Source organism: Hyperolius riggenbachi, chromosome 1, assembly GCF_040937935.1.
Source record: "Hyperolius riggenbachi isolate aHypRig1 chromosome 1, aHypRig1.pri, whole genome shotgun sequence".
Taxonomy (NCBI): Eukaryota; Metazoa; Chordata; class Amphibia; order Anura; family Hyperoliidae; genus Hyperolius; species Hyperolius riggenbachi.
In genome coordinates this window covers 258,123,633-258,143,826 of record NC_090646.1, presented here as the reverse complement: position 1 = coordinate 258,143,826, position 20,194 = coordinate 258,123,633, and the positions used below count along the sequence as shown (strand labels likewise).

Genomic DNA, 20,194 nt, shown 5'->3' with positions numbered 1-20,194 from the left:
CGAAAACCATAATTGCACATATGTGGGATATCAACTTATCTCTATCCAATGCTCTGTCTCACCTAAACGACTAATGAATATCCAACCATATATTGAAGGGAGCCGTGTCCTGTGACGTCACTCCGTTGGTCACGCTGATCCTCCCGTGCCTCCGCCCTCCTCCCCTGTCAGCCTCGCACCTGAAGTCCGCGGAAGCGCGGCGTCTTTGAAACTATTGGATGGGACTCCACTCCACTCCTCACAATTACAGCCTAGGCTGTGTGAAGCCAGACGTCCTTGACGGCCATCCTTGGTAGCATGAGTACCGGCTTGCCCGGGGGCAGAGAGCATTGCTTGCGGTCACTGAATGGCTGATGCCACTGCATGCATAAATATAACGCCATCTCCTGTTTAAGCTGTGGAACATATCTGTTACCATCAATACACGCTTCGGTTGATGCTTGGCAAAAGGTGGTCTTGCATTTACTACATGCATGTAATGAGGGCGTATACGCAATTGGACTGTGTAGAGGCGTGCTAATAGCACACGGGTTGGATTGAAGACAATGTTATCCATAGAGTGACGTTAATTCATAGAGTCACTGCTAAATGCAAAGGGGCCTGAAGAGATAAAAATCCGGATGAATGATCTATAGGTGCACCTATGATTTAATGCCCAATTGCTGTGCTGCAGGTTTGACCTATGAATATGCGAGTTTTAATTGGTTTTAAGTGTATGTGACTCCATAGTTATTGTGTTCTAAGTAATTGTTGATAATAAATTGCATTTATACTTTTGTAAGCTCAGGCTCCCTTCAATCCACTGAGAATGTTGTGCACATTGAACACAGAGGTGTTTATCACCCATAAACCTGGTTCAGATTGTACATGAAGAATGTGTAATAGAGGAAGAATCTCCTCATTCTCCTGCAGAGTACCTGCACATCACTCTTACATGTACCCAAAGTTACATTGCCTAGGGCCTGATCCATGTTCAGAATGTGCATGAAGAATGTGTAATAGAGTAGAGGAAGAATCTCCTCATTCTCCTGCAGAGCACCTGTACATCATTCTTACATGCACCCACACTTACATTGCCTAGGGCCTAATAGATGTTCTTTGTTCTGGTTTGTACCTTTTACAAGTACTCTTACCAAGGACTAGTTTTAGTCTAAAAGGGAATAAATATAGTAGTCTACATATTCTTCTCACTTCAGTTGTCTTGTAAAATTCCTAAGCGTTGGCAGTTAAGAGACGAATTTCACGATACATAACTTTTAATCAACAAAATTGTAATATGCAAATTAGAGGAGTCGGAGTCGAGGAGTCGGAGTGGGTGGATTTTTGGTCCGACTCCACAGCCCTGGCATTATTTGGAACAAATTACCCAAGAACAGACTCCCCTTTGTTGTTTGATAGCCCCCTGCCTCTACTGTAACGCCTCAGCAACACTTTTCTGTAAACAGATAGTAACAGATTTGCAAATAGCAATGCCTAAAGCTCACCATAGGTCACAGATTTGAGAACACAGCTTTTACACAGAAAGGACTGCAGCAGGATGTAAATTGGCAATAACACTGATAAAATAAAAAGGCCCAACCATGTTTCTGCATCCTAATCAGAACAGGTGGCCTGCTTGCCATAGGTGGCCAGCTTGGGCATACGTGGCAGTTTGGTGCAGGGATTTTTTTTGTGGAGGGGGAAGTAATTCTGGGCCCAGCAATCGCCAGATCCCCAAATTACCCGGGTCGCAGACCAGGGGTCGAGTGGGGCGTGGACGCAGGTGGACGACGTCCGCTTGCTTTTTTCAGAGGGTGGACGCCGTCCACCCTGGCATCTGTGGAGGGAGAGAGCGCAGTGGAAGGAGAGCTGTGAGCAGCGGTGGGGAAGGGGGGGCCATCTCCCCCCTCCTTCCCTCACCTTGGGGCTTTCCATCCCCCGCTCTCCCCTCCAAAACTAACGTACGGGCGGCTGGCAGCGGGCGGGAGTCGAAACTTACCTCACTCTCGTTCCAAACGCTGAGTAAGCCAGATGTCCCCACAAGGAGGGGAGGCAGCACAGAGAGGAGGGATTGGTGGGCACAGCGGGGAATGTCTCCCCCCCCCCCTCAGGGCTCCCCCTTTCTCCCTCTCCAGTCCAGAACTAAAATTTGTGGGAGCCTGACAGCAGCGTGACTTACCTCTTCCTTCCGGGTCAGCTGCAGTTCCTGTCTCCTCAACTGAACTGCTTCGGTTCAGTATGATGAGCCGGATCACACAACTCACAGGAAAGAACCGGCTCAAATGAACCAGACATCACTACTTACCCGGCTTACCCGGAAGGAAGAGGTAAGTCACGCTGCTGTCAGGCTCCCACAAATTTTAGTTCTGGACTGGAAAGGGAGGAAGGGGGAGCCCTAAGGGGGGGGGGGGGGAAGAGACATTCCCCGCTGTGCCCACCAATCCCTCCTCTCTGTGCTGCCTCCCCTCCTTGTGGGGACATCTGGCTACCTATTCTGGGGGCACCTATATAACTGGCTACATATACTGAGGACATCTATACACCTGGCCACCTTTTTTGGGGACATCTATACACCTGGCTACCTATTCTGGGGACATATACTCCTGCCTACATATACTGGGGACTACTAAACCCCTGACTACATATACCCCTGGCTACATATACTAGGCAACTATACCTCTGGCTACATATATTGGGGACTACTATACTCAATGCTACTTATACTGGGGACACTTATAGACCTGGCTACCTATGCTGGGGGTACCTGTTATGGGGGAACTGCTGTCAGATTATCTGCATTTTTGTGGAACCGCTGTTAAGTATTTTGGGGAACAGCTGCCAGATTATGTGTATGTTAGGGGAACGGCTGCTGCCAGATTATATGTATTTTGGGGAACTGCTGCCAGATTGTGTATGTTTGGGGGACCACTGCTGCCAGATTATATGTATTTTGGGGAACTGCTGCCAGATTGTGCATGTTTGGGGGACCACTGCTGCCAGATTATATGTATTTTGGGTGAATCACTGCTAGGTGTTGCGTATTTTGGGGAACTGCTTCCAAATTATGTGTATGTTGGTGGAACTGCTGCTGCGACATTGTCTATTTTTGAGGAACCACTTCCATATTATCTGTATTTTGGAGGAACTTCTACCAGATTATGTGTCTTTTTGGTGAAATGCTGTCAGATTACATCTATTTTTGGGGGATACACTATGGCAGAGCTCAAACTTCCCTGGCAGACCTTTTAAATCACTGCTAAGGTCATGTATATTTGGCCCCACCCGTGACCACGCCCACATTATGTTTGACTACGCCCATTTTAGGCGCGCCGCGCTGTGCGCGGTGCAGGGGTTTTTAGGGTGAGTCCACTCACCTCTTTTTCCAGGACTAGACCCCTGTCGCAGACTATAGTATTACTGCTATAGCCGCACAAAGCTTTGTCGCTATGCGGTGCGTGGCAGGGGCCGAAAAGCCCTGCTTCGGCAGCTTGGACACAGTCCCCTCCCAAAAGTTCAAACTTACATTTTTGCAGCTACAGAGTTTGGGCCTTTTTATTACATCACATTATCAACACTATAATAATAAAAATAAAAATTGTGTGCAGAAGTCCAGGCAGCCATGAAGAAGTGTTTGTAAAGGACAGAGTCCCAACAGACCCTCCCACTTGTTTTAAAATCATTAATGCTTTACTTTTTTGGTGAAGTTCTCGTTTTGGATGAATTTGAAACTTTAAGTACACTCATTACACAACTCCTTTATTGCCAAGATAAGCCTTTCTGAGGACTAATTTTTACCTGTGGGAGAATAAAATGCTACTACACAGCTATATGCAATTATATGAGCAGGGGTATTATATTGGATCTATGAGGCCTGGAACCCACTAGAAAGCGCAAATTGCTAGCACAATCTATAGCGTTTTTCATTAGCATTTTCATGAGCGTTTTCCAGCGCTTTTGGGAGAGATTTTAAAAAGTGTAAGCTTTTTGACAGCAATTGTGTAGCAATTTGCGATTTTAATTCTGATTGGTCCTTTCAATGTATCAATTTTATTTACAGTTTGCATTAATTTAAAATAATCTCTATGTTTAGCGATTCATGAGCGATTTGCCAGCGCTGCATCTTCTGCGATTGCGATTTTGCTAGTCGCAATAGATACAGTGGAATTTGTAACATTTATTTACATTGGCAGAGCGTTTATGGAAAGCGTTAGCGATTTAAAGCACTCCCTAAACGCTCAAAAAAAAATTCACTCTAGTGGGTTCCAGGCCTAAGGGCTCTTTCACACTTGCGGCGATTTTGAGCGTTAACGCAAACGGCTAACGTTTGCGTTAACCAAGGTAAGATAAAAGTCCATAGACTTTCATTTTACCTTTCACACCCGATGCTGCATTTCGATGCGTTGCGGTTCCGACGCACCCGGGCGTAGTTTTTCGTCCAACGCACCCACGAGCCGGCGTTTTCCGTCGGGATTAATCACCAGCTACCGCCGCTGATTGCGTCGCACCGCAGATACCCGACGACACGCCGCAGGCAGATAACGCGTGCAGGAGAACGGCTCATGCACACGTTGGCTGATGTAAAAGAGCCCTCAGTTGCATTTAAATGTGGCAACAATATGCAACAGAAATTGATATACTGTATATCCAATGTATATTAATAGAATTCTTTGCCACACAAAATGAAAAACAAAAAACAAAAAACTAACAGCACATTGTGAACCATATGGGGACTTTACAAGGCAATGAAACTCACAGAAGCACTGTGGAAGAGTGCTGCCATCTGTACCACATGAACTTTGCATGCAGTAGGAATGAACACACAGGACTATTCAAAGTGAATATCCCCACAATAAAAATGCAAACTCAAATCCCAGAGAAAAGTCCTACATTGCAGGCCCCACTATACTGGAGGCAAGAAAGGAAGCACTTTTATCAGTACTCATCAGTGTGGTGTTGTGAATGGCTATTTCGTCTTGCAGAGCCGGGTCCCTGGTTCAAATCCCACCCAGGGCACAATTTGCACAGATTTTGTATATTCTCCCCATGTCTACGTGGTTTCCTCCTATATCTCAAAAACATAAAGATAAGGGATTAGATTGTGAGCCAGAGACGCAGTTAAGTGACAAGACTACCATATATAGTCTGCACAGCGCTGTGAAAGATGTTGGCACCATATAACATATGATGTTTAGGCCAAACCCCTCGTGCATAGCAGCAAATTACACCACCAGCATGATTGCCAACTAAATAATTTGTTCCCATCCTTTGCCAAAACAACCATATAAAAAGTCAAAAGACCTGTTGTCCCCACCTCCATTTTTTCTTGCAAACCATTCTGGTAAAGGAGGTTGCAAAATGTTTTATCACATAGGAGGTCAAGCCCACCCCCATTCGCAGATCTGAGCTAAACGTCATTCACACCAAATGTTATGCTGGCCAATCAGTACTAACAGTGCGTCGGTCTCAATCATCTTGCACACCCATTATTGCTGTCTACCACAAGTGCTGCACCAATCGCACATTAGTATTCCATGGATGACTCTCCTCGCCACTATTACATACAATATTGCTCCTCCCTTTTGCCTCATCTCATGCCGTACATTCCCCTCGGCAGCATCTTTTGAAGCCTTTGATGCATACTGGAAAGGACACAATCTTGGAAACGTCTTTCCCTGCCAAATAGCATTTTCAAAAATGTTTCATTTGTATTATCATACTTTTCACTTTGCCTAAGGACTATCAACTTTTTGCAGATTTTTTAAAAAACCTCTTCCATACACAAAACTATGCTAATCAGAACACATAACAATATAGTCAACTTTTTCTCACTATATTTCATATCACATATTATTCCTCTTTGGCCATTTTGATCCTGTTAGTTTAGTCCTCTTAGGACTGGTGCACACCGAGCGGCTTTTTCAGCGTTTCTGCAGCCGCTTGCGGCTGCGGATACGCTTGGTCAATGTATCTCAATGGGGTGGTTCACACCAGAGCGGGAGGCGTTTTGCACAAACGCATACTCCCGGGGTGAGGTATTTTTTGGATTGTGGATGCGTTTCTGCCTCAATGTTAAGTAAAGGAAAAACGCAAACCGCTCTGAAAAAAGGCAGTTCAGAGTGGTTTTGCAGGCGTTTTTGTTACAGAAGCTGTTCAGTAACAGCGTTACTGTAACAATATCAGAAATCTACTACACCAAAAACGCTTCACAAAACCGCAAAATGCTAGGTGAAACGCTACAGAAAAATAACAAAGTGTTTCAAAACCTGCTAGCATTTTGCGGATCTGCTAGCGTTTTTTGGTGTGCACCAGGCCTAAGCATGTAAATCATGTTAGGGGAAGGCATGGGAATGGGTATACATGCAGGATTGAAATGTCAATTGCAGTGTACAACATTTAATATTTAGAGTCCAAAGACAGCAGCAAATGTGGAACACACACACACACACACACACACACACACACACACACACACACACACACACACACCATTTTCATTGAAAACCCTCACACCCTCTACCTCCCCAAACATAACTAATATTCCAACAGGTAAGTAGGTAGGTGTGTGTGGTGTGGTGTTTTTCCACAACAAAGGAATTGATCTGTTCCACGAGTTCAGATACTCAGTGACTTACAGCTGCCAGATCACACCCACTCATCCTGAAACCATCCCCCTTCTATCACATGGGCACAAAGCAGGGAGAGTGACTGCACCTTTGACTAAACCACACCTCCCAGGTGTGCATAATTCATATAAAACAAAAATATGCTATCCGAATGGAAGAAAAAAAAAATCTGTGCCCAAACTTTGCCTTTAACCATTTCCATATTGAGTGTAATAGCCATCTATTATCCATCTACACTATATACACACACCTCATAGACAGCGGTCATTTCTCAACCAAACTGCCATACACATATGTGGTGCTCCTACTTTCATGACTGTCAGAGCCACTGTACTTGAAAAAGCTTCAAATGCTGTTTGGCAAGTTTTGAAACTTAACAGAGCAGCCACTGGGTGCTTTCCAAGTCACATGATCATAGTTAGCTATGATTATCACAAGCGCAGAGAAAGACCCAGATGGTGCTGCAGGTTTGTTCTTTCCTCAGTATCTGGCCTAAAAGGCTGACGAATAATGCAGTCGCATACAGGATTCGAGTCTGATGAAGGCTGAATAGCCGAAAGCTTATTTTTATCTTTTAAAGTTAGCCAATAAATGATATCATCCCGATTCAAAACTTATTGTGAATAATGCAGTGAGTCACGTGACCTGGCACGCTTTTTGTAATAACTTGAATCCAGAATTCGGAGTCATTTATCGATCATGTGAAGTAAGGTTAATAAGAACACAGTTCTGTAACACATTTCAGTGAATCATAATTTAATGTTCCCCTTGTTGGGTTGGCGAACCGTGATTGATGGTAAACAAGTTTTGAACCACATGGTGTAGGAGTACAGCTTGTATTATTTGACACAATGTATAAAACTTAAAGAGAAACCGAAACCAAGAATGGAACTTCATCCCAGTCAGTAGCCGATACCCCTTTCCCATGAGAACTATTTTCCTTCTCTCAAAATGGATCATCAGGGGGCTCTGTATGGCTGATATTGCGGTGAACCCCTCCCACAGTGCGATGTGAGGACCATGGATCTGACATCACACTGTGGGAGCCTTGTTGCATTGTGGGAAATTACAGCTGTTTCCAACTGCCAAAAAAACAAGCAGCATGTCCTTCCACTGACATCACCTGCCAGCAGTAAAAATGTCCCCATGTGATAAATGTCAGAATGTAAATCAGGGAAAGAGATTTTACAATGGGCAACCATTGACTAAATCATTTATACATAATTATTGTAAAAATGAAGCACTTTATTACATTATTTTCACTGGAGTTCCTCTAAGTGTGATTAGACTCAGCTGGCTGGAAGAAGAAGAGGGAAGGTGGGGACAATGTGGGTCTACATCGTTCCTACTTGGTTTATGACAGCAGATCAGAAGCTTAGCTCAGTATGTGGATAGCTATTCAAAATCAGCTTAGTGGCTCCTAGGAAGTGAAGGAGATATAGGCATCATGGGAAATTTAGGAAAAGGAGAGCCCTACTCCAGGATTGTATGCATGTATTTCGTGCGCCTGCACATAGAACAGGAAAGCTAATATACATGTATAATTGAAGGATAGACACCTAAGAGACAGTGCATCTCTCATATAGGAAGTTTAGCACCAGATCTCAATACGGGAACACAAAGGCAATACATTCAAGTATCTGCCAGATACAATGCAATCTGTTTTCTGGCAATAGTTATCACAGATGCTATGAGGCTCAAGGGTGGGCTAGGGTGGCACACTAGCCTTCTCACTGCCATTTTCATATATTATCCTCTGTTGCAACGGTGGAGGTGACAGATTAAGTCTAGAGAAGATGGGTGTGGGCAAGCATAAATCTCCTTACCGATGACCTGTATTCATGGGTCAGGGTTTACTGAACATCATGCGGTCTACTCATCTATTATACATATAGAGTATGGTGCAAGTACATAAGGCCAAATGCACCAAAACTGGGTCCTTCATTCATCATGAGCCTTTGTCAGTGTATGGCAGCCCACTTATACACCATGACACTGTATAGATTCAACTGACAAAATACAGTTTGTGTGGCAACAAGTAAACAACTTATTTTCCTAGAATCTACCCATGAGACCAATAAACCAGCAACACAAAGGAAGCAGCCTATAAAAGACACCCACGCACAAGAATCAATCAATAACCTCATTCATTACACAGATGAAATCCTGGGCATAAATCACATTCTCAAACATAAATAAGCTGGTCACTATATCTGTTCACATTGCATGGCTACAGCAGACATTTAGGATGTGAAAACAATATCCACTGGTCTAATTCAAAAGGTGTGTCTCTTAAACAAGGAAAGTGTTAGCGTTGCCTGGACAAATCACAAATAAGTGTCTCTCCATCGGTTTACAACCACTTGGCATACAAAACGACAGAGAGCACTACACAATTTACAGTAAAACTGCCCTGTAACATGTTTCGGTGCTTAGTACACTTTACGTTTTTCAAATATATTCCCCATACTACTGCTGCCTAGATAAAGGATAATACAGTGAGACAGAGGACCCTTTGAGGCAAGTTCTCAGCTTGCATCTGGTCACTTGTAATACAACAATGTGATACAAAATGAAAAGTCTCAGCAAGCAGAGGACAATTTATCTGATTGTGCTGGCAATGGCTGAAACCCATCCCTTGCTTTTATACAGGATGCCTAGGAACGTCACTGAACCGTTAGGCTACAATCACAGTGGTGCAGTGTAACAAATCGCTTGTAACGCAATTTGCCGCATTGCAATGCACCACCTATACAACGTTCACATTCCGACAAGTGCGTTGAGGTATAACATGCGGCATCATGTGTTACCTCATTACGTGTACGTTATGCTTTCCTGGATCCAGCGATATATGTGCTTAACGTGTGGGCGCCATGATCTGTTGGGTTGCAATCCTGCAGTTACAGGGAACGCAACAGCCACTGTGAACTTGACCTAACCCAGGCGTATGGTAATGAAGGGAACTCCGCAAATATACCTTACACTAGAATGGTCACTGGTCTCTACAGTGAACAGCGTTACACAAGCATGTCTTGCTGACAAATATTCTGATTAAGGAAAAGCACACCATAAAAAGGGGCAAAGCTAAAAACCACCTTTATTGGATCTATGTGAAATTTCTTCATGAGCAATTGAGAAGTCTCCAATCAGCTCTGGACAGTTTCTAATTCGGGAGTGTAATTGGGAGATGTGAAAAATCTGGTCTATGTAGCCATAGACCAATTAACTGATGCCTCTTGGCGCTCCACCAAGCAGAACAAAGAAATCATGAAAATTAGTTTCCATCGCATTTCGCCAGAAATCTGGTTTAGATCAAATTTTCCTATGTGGTGCAATAACTGCTACTCCCCACTCAGATCAGACCTCTGTTTTATAACTGCTAACAATCGGAGTTATGGACATTAAAAACTCTTGTACATGGATGAGAGCACAACCACGTAAACCTATTCAACAAACCTCGTAAACCTATTCAACAAACCTTGTCGAATAGGTGCAAAGGCTCCCACTGGAACGGGGAGCTTGAGGGGGATGGGGGAAGCCTCTGGATTATCTAAAGATATAGACCACAATTTAAATGCATGAAGATGAATAAATACAACTTTTTTGTAAAGGAAAAAACAAAAAAAAACAAAACCAAAACACAAAACACTGTAGCAAGAATTTATTTTACTCAAGATCAACCCTATTCGGTTTGCATATCAATATTGCCGCTGTAGGTTTTCAAACACATATTCCAATATCCAAACAAGAATAAGGGCTGGGGCCCAATAAAAATTGCAAAACGCAATCGCTAAGTGTTTATAGCGCTCTGTAGAGATTTTTAATGGTTCTTGGTAGTAAAATCACTGCAAAATTGGTTTTGTACAGTAAATGAATAGCAATTTTGCAGCAATCCTATACTTTGTATTGAAACGTAATCCTTCCAAAAATGCTGCAGGACCCACAATGGCAATTTGTAAAGATCGCAATCACCCCTGTGGAATCACCCCAATTGCCTTTCATTAACCTAGTGCTTCTGGAATCGCCAAATTCCAAAGTGCGGCTGAAACAGCTCCTGTGGGTCCAGCCCTAAGGGCTGGAACCCACAGGAGCGCTTTTGGCAGCACTGCGATACGCTAGCAGTTTGCCAAAACGCTGGGCTAATGTTAATGGATGGGGCAACTTCCACAGGAGCGTTTGCGTTTCCCAGAAACGCAAACGCAGGACCTGCAGCATTTTGGGAGCGTTAGCGCTTCAATGTAAAGTATTGAAACGCTAGCAGAAACGCTCAGCAAAACCTAAACTGAGCGGTTTTGCTAGCGTTTTGCGGTTCAGCACACTGTAACAAAATGAAAAATAATTCACAGGACCAATCAGGATAAAAACGCAAAACGCTACGCACCCGCTGGGCAAAAAAATACAATGTTGCAAAACACTACCAAAAACGCGCATGAATCCGCTTGCAAACCGCTCAGACAAAACGCTAGCGGTTGCGTTTTGCGTTTGCTGATTTCAGTGGGTTCCAGGCCTAAAGGTCCTTTCACACTGCATCTGTAGCAACCCTTCGCAACGGACAATGTAATTGTATATAGCAATGCAATTATACTTCAACGGTACATTCACATCCATGCGCCAGTGGTGTGGAGTGGATGGATTCTGTTGGTCTACTATGCAGCACGCTTTGCATTTAACAGACGACATGCATTTACAGCTGCGATTAAACATACTTGTGTGCACTATATGTGTCGCATCGCACTCGTAAGGTGCGATATGACTTTACCCCTCCTTAATGATCCTGGTTCACGGAGGAATGTACATATCAGGGCTGTAGAGTCGGTACAAAAATTATCCATCTCCTCAGTTTATGAAACCACTGACTACGACTCCAGGTACCCAAATTACTCCGACTCCTCAACTCTGACTTCACAACCCTGGTACATATGGTGTAAGAAACCTAGGCAGCTTTGACTGGGTACCTTGTTAACCTGTTTGGTCTCTGGTGCTTCATAGTAAGATGTTGAACGTGATGATTTTATGTCTCATACCCTGCTTGAGCTGGGCTAGCTGGGCATGTTGTACAAATGTAATTTCCTTTTTCGTCATATCAGCAGGTAGCTGCCTTGGATGCCAAACTCTGCTTAAAAAGGGATGGTCAATGAGCTGTAAATCAGTCCAAGTTGATGCAGGGTTAATGTATGAAAATGTATGCAGCTTGAAAATGGACTAATTAAATCCTGCAAAGGTAGAATTCGATTGGTCCATTTTCAAGCACATATGTTCACACAAAATGTGAATAATCCAGCATCAACTCAGAATTAGTTGCATCTTTTTGACTATACCTACTTAAAGCTTTAGCAACTCAACGGTGAAGCAGGTGACACACACACACACACACACACACACACACACACACACACACACACACAAAGCAGTTGTTTTTAGGACGTCTGTTGACACGGTCTTTTAATGCGCTCAGATATGACTCCACAGAGAGGCGAATTCACTGCCAGTCAGCTGTCTATCTGAAGTAAGAGCACCCGATTTGCACACTTAATCTGGGCCAAAAAAGGGGATGTAGAGGCTGTGAACACACCAGGACCCATGGACCTTACAGTCCTTCATGGGGTGCTCCTCCAGTTGCTGCATTTGTTTTTTATTGGTGCTGTAGTGCCAATGGTTTCCTCTATATGTGCCTGGAAATATGGTAATCGCTAATAAATCATTTCTTTTCCTCTGCCTATGTATGGGAGGCAGTGTAGAAAATGTATGTAGCTCTTAAAGGGGAACTGAAGTAAGAGGTATACGGAGGCTGCCATATTTATTTCCTTTTAATCAATACCAGTTGCCTGGCAGCCCTGCTGGTCTATTTCTCTGCAGTAGTATCTGAATAACACCAGAAACAAGCATGCAGCTAGTCTCGTCAGATCTGACTTTAAAGTCTGAAACACCTGATCTGCTGCATGCTTGTTCAGGGGCTATGGCTAATAGTATTAGAGGCAGAGGATCAGCAGGGCTGCCAGGCAACTGGTATTGCTCAAAAAGGAAATAAACATGGCAGCCTCCATATACCTCTCTCTTCAGTTCCCCTTTAATCGCAGTCTTCTCAGCTGGCAGCTCCTGAAGCCAGCAATGTCCATTTCCTAGATGGCCAATATGTCCTACCCCCTCTGAGCTCATATGCTAGGTACACACAATGAGATTTACTGTCAGATCAATTTCCAATATGTTCAATCTGATTTTCAATCAATTTTCCCAATCGATTTTCTGTTCACTTCTATGGAAAATCGATTAGAAATAATCGCTCTGACAGTAAATCGAATTGTGTGTACATAGCATTAGAGTACAATCAAATGGCTGCTTTGGCTAAAAGAGCTGCCAACTTCTACCAGAATTCCTAGTGGAAGAGAGATTAGATGGTCAAATTACAGAGCGGAGCAGCCTGTGGAGCAAAACAAGGAAGATGCACCACAATCAGAGTAGGAGGGATACAAGAGGGCCAGGGGCACAATGCCAAAGGATTAGGAGAGTATAAACTTAACTTCCAACAGGTATTTTTCCCATTCTACACGAAGTGGCAGTTTAAAGGGAACCAGAGAGGAATGCATTGTTAAAATAGAAAAAGATTTTATACATAGTTAGGGCTTCTTCCAGCCCCATAAGCCTGGATCGCTCCCACGCAGCCATCCTCTGCTTCCTTGATCCGCCGGTACCGGGGCCCGTAACTTCCAGCGGACGTGGCCAATTGTCCGCATCACAGGGGCTCCCTCCATACCCGTACGCATGCGGCTGCGCAGTAGGCAGCCACAAGCGTAACCGTATGGAGGGAGCCACCTGTGATGCGGAGAATTGGCCGCGTCCGCCGGCCGACTGGCGGTAATGACAGGACACGGTATCGGCGGATCCAGGCAGCGGAGGACGGCGGCTTGGGAGCGATCTGTGCGTATGGGGATGGAGGAAGCCCCAGGTATGTATAACATCTTTTCTTGATCCTCTCTGGTTCCCTTTAAAGTTCCCTTAAAGTGCCACTCCAGCAAAAAAAAAAAAAAAAAAGTAAGCAGCTAAAAATCTGAGAGAACCAACAGGTTTTGGAGTAGTCCATCACCTCATGGGGGATGCTCTCAGATTTTGTTTTTTGTTTTGAAAGCATTTCCTAACGCCAGTTGCTAAGTCTAACTGACAAAATAGTGTGCAAGCGAGTAGGGAGGTTGGCTGGTATCTTATAATTTTGGCAGTTAAGTACCATTCAGGAAATGCTTTTGAAAACAAAGAAAAACATGAGAATCCCCCATGAGGAAATGGACTAGTGCAAAACCTGTTGGTTCTGTCAAATTTTAACTACTTACTTTTTTTCTCTGAAGTGGCCGTTTAAAGGGCATGATTTACAAAGCTTTTTCACCTGTTTACCTCTGTTTTCGCCTTATCTGTTACTTTCTTAAGCTCCCAAAGAGCAAAAATATAATATAATTAAGGTAAGAAAAATAATATTGAAATCAAGTTAAACAGGTACAACTTATTTTGAGGTATTATTTTGCTTGTACATGTGCTGAAAGGTTGTTTTATCTATTAGGTGATAAATAAGTCATGTTTGAGAAGTTTGGTGAATAGAGCCCAATGTGTCCAAAGGTTTTTTTTTTCAAGCTTTACCAGACTGGGGAAGAGTTGAGGGCATGAATCAGCTTTACTCCTCATCTTATTAATGGGGACACATTATAATTACCTTTTCACTTGGAAAGGGTTAAAAACATTATTTTGTAAGTGCTGCCTGTGTCCATGCTGGGGAGAACACTAATCTGTAGTATACCGGGAGTCAAGAAGCAGGAGCAATATCTCCAATAAAAGTTTCTAAACAGCAAAAGAAAAAAGGAAGAAGAGGATTCCAGCCATTCCCAAATCTATCCAAACCAAATACACAAACAGAAAGCTTTGGCTGGAGCTCAGCTTTGAAAAGGGGCAGATAGACATTTTCACCATGTGACTCTAAAATGTTTGACATCGCCAGTAATTACAATACTAAAAGTAGGAGTGGCACACATCTTGAGCGAGGAAGACATGTGACACTTGTGCAACCCATGGATGTCATTCTCACAACAAGCTCTCATAGATCAATCAGCTTATACTAGGCTTACAGTACAAACATGCCAAAAATGTCACAAAACTAGACAAAGCTCAGCTATAAAACTGCACACAGCTTTGTCTGGGATCTTTCAATGAACACTAATAATCTAATATAAGCAATTAACAGTTAAGCAGTAACACATACTGCATTGCACAGACATAAATGGAACTTGGGTTTTTATTCTTTGCAAGGTATATTAGGGCTAACACAAATTCCAAAGCAATTTATGGATACCTTTGCTAAGGAAAATGAGGGAACATTGGCACTACTTTAAGGGTCACAGCAGGAAACCTCATAGGGAAATTCAGCTAACGTGATTGGGTGTACGGCACTCTCTTGACTGGCATGGATGCCAATAGATAGTATTAATCCACGCCCACAATATCTGGCCAATCACAATGCTTTGAGCTGTATGAGGGTACTATGATTAGACAACTGTTCCCTATGAGGATTCTTGCTGGGTCCCCTAAAGTAGACTAGCGCCGGAACATTTAGGAGACTAATTTATTAAGCTACAAGAAAAACTGGGGCACAAGTGAAGCAGTTGCCCAGAGCAACCAGAAATCTGATTGGCTACATAGGGGGGTACTGGTCCACCTTCTCTCCAATTTTCCTTGCACATCTTGATTACACAGTACCAGTGTAACTTTCTACTGGAACTTACCAGGCTTTTTTTGTTTTGTTTTTGTCATACTGGAATTGGCAGCCACTAATAGAACTTTGAATAGGTGAAATCAGACATGGAGGAATGATTAATAAACTGACAGCTTGAATAATCTACTCAGCTGTCAATTCATTATCTACTTCCAAATCTGATAAGCCATGAGCAAAGTTCCAGTGCAGCTTCCTTAATTCCAGCTTCCTCTATTTCCAGTTCCAGTGGACCAATGGAAAAGTTAAGACGAAAGCTCGTCTCTATTGTTTAGTTTTCCCAATATGGCTAGATACTAAGAGTAACTGCAACGCTATAATAAGAAGCAAATATTGGATGGCATATATAGGCCGTACAGTATGGATAGAATAACCCTATCACATGAAATGTTTGCCACTCACTTTTCTGGATTTTCTCATTGCTGCTGTGGCTTCCACTGCCTTGGTAGTTCATCATCATCATCATGAGCTGCAGGGAGGATGTTGGGGAGAGCCCCCCTGATCCAGGGGAGGATGGTTCGCCTTGTCCCATTTGAGATGAAGCGGGTGACATAGATGAAGGTGAAGTGCGGGGGTACCCCAGCATACTGGACTCCCCTGGGTTAGCTTTTCCCTGCTTTTGTTTTCTTGCCCCTGGATAGAGGAATATGGGTGGAGGCAATGGAGATGCTGGTGGGGAATCTTCAGCTTCCTTTCTACCTCTCTCATCCAGATGCAAAGGATAGATTTCCAAACCAGGTCCACGATGGGTCATGCCCTGTGCATTACCATTGCCTTGCTGGTGGCAGTTTTTGTCTTGCTGGTTCCCTTCCATGCTTCCCACAATAGGATCACTCACTCTCCTGCTGCCCAAAGGATATAATGAGATTTTCGAAGTCAAATGGCCTTTAATCAAATATTCAAGTCAACTATTGTTTGCGTTTGGACGTGAAGTGCGTTCCATTCCTTCTGTCAGATGTGTAAACACATTATTGAGTACCTGTCCCCTTTACCAGCGCAGCAAGCTTCCCTCCCCTCCCAGCAGCCAGAAGACTGGTCGGCAGCGAGGATTCCAGCTCAGGCATCTATCATCCGAGTGCCGCTGATGGACTCTCCTCTCTCCAATCCGTATGTTCCCGGAACTCCCGCGACAGTCAGACAGCCCAGCGTACAGGAGGAGGAAGCAGACACGCTGCACTCTTCCTTAGCATGCTGCTCCTCCCCTCACTCAGCACTCCCCTCAAGCTGTAACCCTTCTGGGTGCGGGCGGGCTGGACGCCTCAGCGCTGGGCTGTCAGCCGCCTCAGAGCTGCTTGGCTCCGCCAGCTCTCATACAGTATGTGGTGTGGGCACAGAATCCTCACACAGCATTCCCAGTCATACTCAGTATTCATCTTCCTACTTCTCACACATTGTAAATATAGCTAAATCTATGGAGGATTATGGACATAGGAAGTACATTGTGCATCAATCTAAAGGGAGCCTGAAGCGACAGACAAATGGAGGCTGCCATATTTATTTCCTTTTCATAGCTCCCAACTGTCCCTTTTTCGGAGGGACAGTCCCTTTTTGGGAGCCCTGTCCCTCTTTCATCCTCATTTGTCCCTCTTTCAGGACTTTGTCCCTCTTTCTATGTAAATATATATATTTCTATACTAAAAATGTGTTTAATTGACTCAAAACTTTATTCCCAGCCTTTAAATTGATATATTACTAATTTTAAAATGTTACTATGAAGGAAAATGAACCAGGATAGAAAGGACTAGTGTGGTTTGAATTATAAAACAACATATGTTTCTTATGAAATCTTTATGGTATGTGTGACTATAGGCGTGGTGAGGGTGTGGCCAGGGGTGTGACAGGAGCGTGGCTTAAGTGTCCCTTTTTCTCATCTCAAAAAGTTGGGAGGTATGCCTTTTACGCAATACCAATTGCCTGATTTTCCAATAAACTAGCATACATTGACAAAGTAGCATATTTCTATGTTAGTTTGACAAGTTAAACCAATAGACTAACATACCCAGGGGCGTAGCAATAGTGGGTGCAGAGGTAGTGATCGCATTGGGGCCCTTGGGCAAGAGGGGCCCCAAAGGGCCCTCCCTCAACTACAGTATTAGCTCTCTATTGGTCCTGTGCTCATAATAATCACTTCTATAGATACTTTGAATAGTATTAATCATTAACAAACTATTCCCCATCCCCTTCTTGCACCTCTGACACTGTAGTTGCCATTGGCAGGTTTTGCTGCACCGTATTAATTGTTATGTATAGAGTGCTTGGGAGGCCCCATTGTAAAGCTTGCATCGGGGCCCATTGGTCCTTAGCTACACCACTGAACATACCTATCAATTGACCAAAATTCTACCACTTCATTGATATAGTAAATTATTGGTAATATTTACAGATATTTTACTATGGCCTAACTCCCTACTCTCACACAGAACCCTCCCCTGGTAGTGCCTAACAGCTAACACCCCCTGTGGCCAACTAACCTTAAAGTGTATCTGATATGAAAGGCATCTCAGGTACCATACTTACCTGGGGATTCCTTCAGCCCCCTTGAGGCTGCTCAGTCCCTCGCCATTTCACAGGTTGGTTCCTGTCCCGAAAACCTGGCTGAGTCGCACTTTGCCACGTGTATGGCCCGGACGTACGCGCTCCCCCATTGCCTCAAGGGGGCTTAAAGAGACTCTGAAGCGAGAATAAATCTCGCTTCAGAGCTCATACTTAGCAGGGGCATGTGTGCCCCTGCTAAACCGCCGCTATCGCGCCGCTAAACGGGAGTCCCTTCACCCCCAAACCCACCCCCGCAAGACTTGGTCATAGTCTTGGTCGTAAATCTTGTCTTCCTGGAGGCAGGGCTAACGGCTGCAGCCCTGCCTCCAGTCGGGTCTATCAGACGCGCATCGCCGCCTCTCCCCCGCCCCTCTCAGTGAAGGAAGACTGAGAGGGGCGGGGGAGAGGCGGTTAGCCCTGCCCCAATGCGGAAGCGCTCCCCCGCTTTACGGAAGGGATTTGGGAGTGAAGGGACCCCCGTTAAGCCGCGGGATAGCGACGTTTTAGCAGGGGCACACATGCCCCTTCTATCTAGGAGGTCTGAAGCGAGATTTATTCTCGCTTCAGACTCTCTTTAACCCTCTGGGCGATACAATTATATCGCCCAGGAGGTGGCGCAGCACTATTTTTTTAAATTTTTTATTTTTTAAATCATGTAGCGAGCCCAGGGCTCGCTACATGATAGCCGCAGCGCAGCGGCATCCCCCCACCCACTCCGATCGCCTTCAGCGATCAGAGTAACTGCTGGGCTTCCCCGGTCGCCATGGCGACGGGGCGGGATGACGTCACCGACGTCATGGACGTCGTGACGTCAGAGGGAGTCCCGATCCACCCCTCAGCGCTGCCTGGCACTGATTGGCCAGGCTGCGCAAGGGATCGGGTAGGGGGGGGGCTGCGCGGCACGGCGAGCGGCGGCGGATCGGCGGCGAGCGGCGGCGATCGGAAGTTACACGCAGCTAGCAAAGTGCTAGCTGCGTGTAACAAAAAAAAAATTATGCAAATCGGCCCACCAGGGCCTGAGAAATCCTCCTGCGCGATATACCCCGAGCTCAGCTCGGGATTATCGCTCAGGAGGTTAAGGAAGCCCCAGGTAAGTATAGAACTTGAGATGTTTTTAACTTTACCCTTAATGAAGCGTAAACAGAAAATTTAAACTTTTTTTTTCATGTTTCACGCTTTCTAAATTGTACATGACAAGTGCCATAGTTTAATAACACCACAAAATACATTATTTGACTCCTCATGGTTAAAAACAATACCATATGCCATATCTTAGCACTAGTTGAGCATGTAGTTTGCCATTATCGCCAGTCTGTGCGTCTGTAGCGAGTGCATGCATGCTAGGGTGCATAGTTTGGGGACCCCAGTGATGTATAGAATCTTTGCTAAGCAAAAAAAAATTCAATGCATCTATACAGTGTTGGGTCCCCGAGCGGTCGCCCTAGTGACCGCATCCAATCAGGCAACAGCCATTACAGGTGTCCATGAATCTGAAGGCCAAGTATAGGTGACACAAGGGGTTACTTAGTCTGGTAGGAGTTAACACTTCACTAGAAAAAAAAAAAACTTTATTTTTTAATGTGATACTGTCACTTTAACTTTTTTTTTTTTTACTTTATGGCAGCAATCATTCACTATTGAATGGGTGCACTAGTGACGGTGGCCCACATGTGCACACACAGCGGAGAGTTTTATTGCTGGACGTGAGTCTCTCATCTAGGAATCTTTAGGGTAGTTTATTTGGACGTGAGATTCACGTCAGAGAATCTGAAGTGATAACAAAGAATTAGTCCTGGTATACACCATGCAACTTCCCATGAGATCCACGGGTCGAATCCATAATTTCTGACAGGTCTGGTCAGTTCCTGATTAACCACCCTGGCGTTCTATTAAGATCGCCAGGGCGGCTGCGGGAGGGTTTTTTTTAAATAAATAAAAAACTATTTCATGCAGCCAACTGAAAGTTGGCTGCATGAAAGCCCACTAGAGGGCGCTCCGGAGGCGTTCTTCTGATCGCCTCCGGCGGCCAGAAGTAACACGGAAGGCCGCAATGAGCGGCCTTCCGTGTTTTGCTTACTTCGTCGCCATGGCGACGAGCGGAGTGACGTCATGCACGTCAGCCGACGTCCTGACGTCAGCCGCCTCCGATCCAGCCCTTAGCGCTGGCCGGAACTATTTGTTCCGGCTGCGCAGGGCTCAGGCGGCTAGGGGGACCCTCTTTCGCCGCTGCTCGCGGCGATCAGGCAGCACACGCGGCTGGCAAAGTGCCGGCTGCGTGTGCTGCTTTTTATTTCAACAAAATCGGCCCAGC

At 44.7% G+C, this 20,194-nt stretch overlaps 1 protein-coding gene across 2 annotated transcripts in view; it reads right to left on the bottom strand.

Annotated features, from left to right (window-relative positions):
- The window catches only part of RUFY3 (RUN and FYVE domain containing 3), a 108,190-nt gene extending 91,668 nt beyond the window's left edge, over positions 1–16,522 (bottom strand). Inside the window, exon 1 of one of the 2 annotated variants that reach the window (XM_068233320.1) lies at positions 15,751–16,522. In XM_068233320.1, coding sequence (XP_068089421.1) covers positions 15,751–16,162 — 412 coding nt within the window. In that variant the 5' untranslated portion in view covers positions 16,163–16,522. The remainder of the gene's footprint in view (positions 1–15,750) is intronic. The other variant, XM_068233328.1, reaches the window with a different exon arrangement.
- Between the last annotated feature and the right edge of the window lie 3,672 nt (positions 16,523–20,194).